Source organism: Vigna radiata, chromosome 5 (genome assembly GCF_000741045.1).
Source record: "Vigna radiata var. radiata cultivar VC1973A chromosome 5, Vradiata_ver6, whole genome shotgun sequence".
Lineage (NCBI taxonomy): Eukaryota > Viridiplantae > Streptophyta > Magnoliopsida > Fabales > Fabaceae > Vigna > Vigna radiata.
This window is the reverse complement of record NC_028355.1, coordinates 18851807-18857470: the sequence shown is the minus strand read 5'-3', so window position 1 is coordinate 18857470 and position 5664 is coordinate 18851807. Positions and strand designations below refer to the sequence as shown.

At 33.9% G+C, this 5664-nt stretch overlaps 1 protein-coding gene across 3 annotated transcripts; it reads right to left on the bottom strand.

The window, feature by feature from the left end:
- Positions 1-352: 352 nt before the first annotated feature.
- On the bottom strand, positions 353-2824 carry LOC106759936. Of its 3 annotated transcripts, none has more exons than XM_022780869.1 (2): positions 1493-2824; positions 353-671 (listed from the first exon to the last, which is right to left on the bottom strand). In XM_022780869.1, exon 1 carries the CDS (start codon positions 2460-2462, stop codon positions 1506-1508), a length of 957 nt encoding a protein of 318 aa, XP_022636590.1. In that variant the 5' UTR covers positions 2463-2824; the 3' UTR covers positions 353-671; positions 1493-1505. The 3 variants fall into 3 exon arrangements, with proteins under 3 accessions (XP_022636590.1, XP_014498817.1, XP_022636589.1); XM_014643331.2 differs by lacking the exon at positions 353-671 and adding an exon at positions 680-843 and having other exon boundaries at positions 1493-2823; XM_022780868.1 differs by lacking the exon at positions 353-671 and adding an exon at positions 861-1171 and having other exon boundaries at positions 1493-2823.
- Positions 2825-5664: the final 2840 nt, after the last annotated feature.

The window sequence follows — 5664 nt, the reverse complement described above, 5'->3', positions numbered from 1 at the left end:
TCACTCATATATCATTAATTAACAATTGTAATTAATTTATAAATTAGCCATTACTTTAGCAAAAATTTGACATTTACAGAGATTTATATTATGTATTATGAATACCCAATAATTATGTTGTATATGCACTAAATATTACATGTCATATTCTGTTATCTTATTATATATCACATCCATGAAATAAATTTTGTATTTATTAATTGAATTGGTGTTCATTGTGAATTATAGAATATTGTAAAAAGGATGCAAGTGTATTCAAACATTTTAAAGAAGTGAACCATGATTTCAATTGTTATTGAAAAAATAGGTTAGATGGAGATAAGAGATTGGTGGACATGCTCCTAATTTGATTGTTCAATTAGAAACGTTTAATTCTTATAATTAATAAACAGACCACGTAGCCAAATGAAATTCATATAAACTGCTGATTATTGACCAAGTAAAAAGGTTCAGTTTCAACCGAAATCGCTGGCAGACAACCATTTGTTTTCTTTTGTTTTTGTTTTGTTTCGTGTTCACAAGACTAACAGAAACAAATTCATGTGGTCCTCAACACGAAGGACACGCCCGTTAGCCAACGCAACTGTCAACTGCTTCTTCCAACGCAATTCTTCTGTAGTTTCCAAACTACTGAAATTAAGTGATTTTCATTTCTTGGATGAAACTCTTTTCTGGTGGGAAAGTTAAAAGAAAAGGGCGTTGGATTAGGTTGAGTTTTCAACTAATGTTTAACCGTTCAATTGAATGGAATAATTGATTCTGGGTGGACTAGGTCAACCAACTTGATGGTTTGTCTCGGTCACCCAAGGGCTAATAGTACTACCACAACACCTACAACCTCACCTGCCATGTTAGCAAATGTATCAAAAACAAAGAAAAAGAACAGGTCCTACCTCACATGTCATTTGGTCCAACACTTGGAATGCACACCACGACTACTACAATTCCAATCAAAACACAGCTGCTAAGCACACCCACATGAGAAAACTACCATTATTCAATCCTAGGATCAAATTGTTTCATTCGATACACAGAAAATAGAACAATTTAGTCTCACAGGACAAATTGTTTTATTAACTAAACATCTACTATTGAGGAGGTTTTGAATTGACAACAAACTGAAAGCAATTCGTTCAATGGAGCCGGACTGAATCAATTTGATTCTGGGCTGCTGAGTTACAGAAAGAATTTACATTACATGGCATAAAACCAGATACGAGATGAAAAGAAAAACAAAAATCAAAAGAATCCCTAATTCACAACAGAACTGCTGAATCTACTTGAGGTCTATCTATCATGAAATTGGAATCTGTTGATAGATTCTGACGTGCTTATACATTCTAATTGGGCTTATTCAAGCTTTATGTGTGTATGTATTCCACAAAACAAATGGGTTAGTGGGGGAAATATCAAACATGAATGATGTAATCTAAATTCTAATGTGTTAGCAACAGAGAGCAGAAGAAAAGGCAATCCAAAATTCCAACAGTACCAATTTCAGTTCTTCAGCGTTTCCAAGCGTAAACGAGCAAAGAGAACCCAACGGGAACGACCAACTCATTCTCCTCCACACTGGACCATTCCAAAACAGAGGAGCTTCCGCCGAAGGACCCACCAGAAGAAGAAACCGAGGAAGAAGACCAAGTCTTGCCCCATTCACAAACCCCCAAATTCCACAACCCCGCCAAGTTCCTATCAGCCACCGCTTCTTCCTCCTCGTCCTCGAACTTGAACATGAAAATGGCGTGCGCGTCGGCGTTGTTCTTGTCGAAGAGCCAGTTGTAAAGGTCCCACGAGATTTGCACGTGCACGCCGTCAACTACGACGCGCTCATTGCCGCGAAACTTCCACTTGAGGCGCTTAATCTGCAGCACCTTCTCGCCGTCCACGCTGAACGAGAGTTTGGAGTGGTCCCTGAAACCGCAATCGATCTGAATCTCACGCGCCCGGCCGCCGAACGTTGCGCGCGTGGAGTAGACGCGGTCGGCGAAGATGTGCTCTTTCTTGAGGAGGAGCAGTTGCGGGGTGGCCGGTTGGTGGGCCCGGGACTTCGAATACGCGTCTCTGGCGGCGTCGCCGAGGAGGAGGCTCATGTGGCTGTTAACCACAAGGGCAACGTAGAATCCCGAAACGGGTTCCGGGTTCGACCCAAATTTGGCCTTGGCAAGGTTCCAGAAGAGGACTGTGTCGGGGGCCAGCTTCTTCACACCGTGCTTTTTCCAGAAGACGAAGGGTCGTATGTGGAGGTGGAAGGAGATGGAGTCTAAAGATTGGCGGTGGAGTTGAATGTGAAGGGAGCGACCCACTACGGAGCGTGACCACGTGAGGGACACGGGACCTGTGTCTGTGTGGTAGATTGTGAGGTTTGAGATTGTGGAGTGCGGCGGCGGTGGCGGCGGAGGAGGGGGAACGTCGGTGGTGGGAGAGGGACGGAAGCAGGGAGGAAAAGGCGACGATGACATTGTTTGTTATTGGGATGTGTGATAGTTTTGTTGATTTTGGTTCTTTTGAGGTTTGGGCGATGGCAGAAGAGGAAAGAGGATGGTTTTATTTATGCATTGGTTTGGTTGCATCTATGTTGAAGATGGTGATGATGATGATGATGTAGTAATAGAATTAATAAAAGAGAGAGAAGCTTAACTTGACTCAACCCTACCAGCTTCTTCTTCCTCTTCTTCTCTATCGCCTTTGGAAATATCAATTTGGATTGGACCAACAAAATTCTATTTCCCACATTTTTTCTCCAAACACAACTTCGTGTTGTATAAACCTCATCCTTATTTTTTAATCATAAAATTTAGAAAAGTAGCACATGACAAAATACAAGTATACCTAAAGTTATGTACCCGTATGCATGCATGTATAATTTCAATTACGACGTACGCTGTGCTTCCAGATTTCAACCTTAATTTGAAAAGTTTGACTACAGTAATTGAAAGTTTGGTTGAATTGAGAAAACGTATTTATTTAAATTGTTTATAATAGATATAAAGAAGAGAGAAAATTGGAAGCATAAGGTGGTTCTCACGGGTTGTCTGAACGTGAGTGTACAGGTAGATAGGAAGAAGAAAGGCATCTTCTATATTAAATGTGACTGAGTTCCTCAATCAGTGGTGGAACAGACACAGGTGTACGTCAATGCTGCTACTTTCTATTTTCAAATCCGCGTCTCATTAATCTCATTTTCTTTCTTTCTCATGTTAAAATATTACTATAAATTTTACCATTTCAGTTATCTTATCTATTTCTTTCCAACCAACAAGGTAACTTCCAAAAACTCTCACCTCTCAAACTTACATGAAGAACATTTCTTATACTCTTATCAACAAGAATATTGTGATTTTACACTTAAAATACCTTATGTCTAAATTATATAAACATGTTGGTATTCTAAATTATAATAAGTAAAAAAAAACGTTTTTTTTTTAAAAAAAAGTCAAAATCAATGAAAGATAATGCTTATCCTGTGCGAGAGGATGGATCCATGACTTATCCTTTTGCCAGCACAATTTTTCTGTCCAAACAAAACAAAAAAGTGTATGAATGTTTAAGGTATTTTCAATAACAAAAAAATTATAATTAAAATCATAAATTTAAAAGTTAGGTTTTCTAAAATATATTTATCAGAGTATATATGGTAATGTAATATAAAATTTAAGATCTTGGTCTCAACAAAAATTAGGTATCATTAGAATAAAATTTTACTGGGAATTTAGATGACCCACACTAGATACAAAACATTCTTCATTAGCCACACGACATGCTAATTAAGGCTGTCTTCTGAGCCAGCTGGTTCATTTCTTGCTAACAACGTTAGGTTTAGCCGCAATTTGGTTTCCATTTTTTAATTAAATAATTTAATTTAATCTTTGTTATTATTTAGGGATGATAAAAGTTGTAAAAGGAAAAAAGATGCGATGTAAAAATAACTTTTATTATTATTTCAAACAACAAAATTACCTTCATAATACATATTACATTTTTTTGCTAACTAAAAGAATGGCTTTCTATTCGAGTACGATATGATTAATTTGTCATAAATAATAAAAATAATTTATTATTAATATTATTTTCAAGAATATGTTTCTTGTACTTTAACATTTTTTATTTTCTTTTGTAAATGTTTACGTTATTTCAAAGGCTAATAACCAATATGTGACTATTAAGACAATTAGTTAATAAAAAACAATTTCTTAATTTTTAGTTTATATTATTTCAAAGGTTAATAATCACCATACGACTATTAAAACAAATTACTTATTCGAAAACAACTTATGTGTTTTCATTTATTTGTTAAAACCCAAAATTTAATTTAATAAAAGGAAAAGTAAAAATTGAAGAAAAAGAAAACCTAGTTTTTAGGAATTAAAAGCGAAAGTTATTCTATTTACAAAAACTAAAAACAGATATAGCTTTATAATGTTAGACTTTGATATATTTTTAATCAGAATTTTTTAAAACTGTTTTAACATGAAATTAAAAAAGTAAAAAATAATTATGATAGTTCATTAATGTACTAAAAAAAGTTTATGAGATAAAAAACAAAAACAAAATATATAACTTAAAATGACTCATACAGTATCCAAGATATATAATTTGTATAACGCGTGTATGGGTTTTTATTTTGAATAATATTAACTTTTAAAAATTAATTTCTTAAAAAGCATTAAAGTAAAGTGTTTTAGATTTATCTAAAAACTGATTTTCATGAAATGAACATTGTCCAACTAGAATATACCTTTTCAAAATGGACATTATCATACTTCTATGGATATACGTAAACTTCATTTTAATGATGCACTAAAATCACGATTAAAATACTCAGATCTCAAAAAGTTAAATATCAATTCTACGTGTTAGAAGAGTGAGATTGATTTTATCTAATTTAATTTAATCGATGTGAGAGTTTCAACAATACATCTAAAAACAAAACCTTTGTTTACACTGTATGTATCCTATCTAGGTTACACATTTCTCAAATTAAATTGCCTTAAAAAATTAAAAAAAAAAATGAGAAATTTATTATGTAAATTCTAAAAGTAGGGTAAGAGTAAATAATGATTTTTGACGATTTTTTACTAGTTAAAGTTATAATCAGTACTTATAATTCTTTTATAAAATTTTAAAAAGTTAAAGTGAGGAAGATTTTTTAATTCTTTTATAAGATTTAAAAAATTCACTTACGCATTGGGCGTGGTTTAAGCTTTGGAGATGAGAAATAAAAAATAAAATTGATAAATAATGAGAAAAAGAAGAAATATAAAAAGGAAGACGAATGGTCAAAGTAAACACATGAGTGATTGGAATAGTTGATAAAATAAAGATTGTATTGAAGAGAGTATTAAGTTTGACCTGATTAATTGACCAGCGTGTGAAATATCAAATATCGAACGGGGTCAATACGCTACTCTAATTCAACTGTAGAAAGATTAAATAATTTCCATACCTCATGCATGCATAGAGCTGTCAATTAGGCCCTGCCATGGCCCTAGTCCATGTGGGTTGGGGTCAAAAAAACCCCTAGGGTTAAAAAAGACCTTTATTAAAAAAGCCTCCAGAGTTAAAAAGCTCCAAAGCCCCGTAGGTTAGGGTCAGCCCATGGACTTTCTTTTTTACAAAAAAAAATTAAATATCCAAAAATAAATTGTATTTTTACAAAGAAAA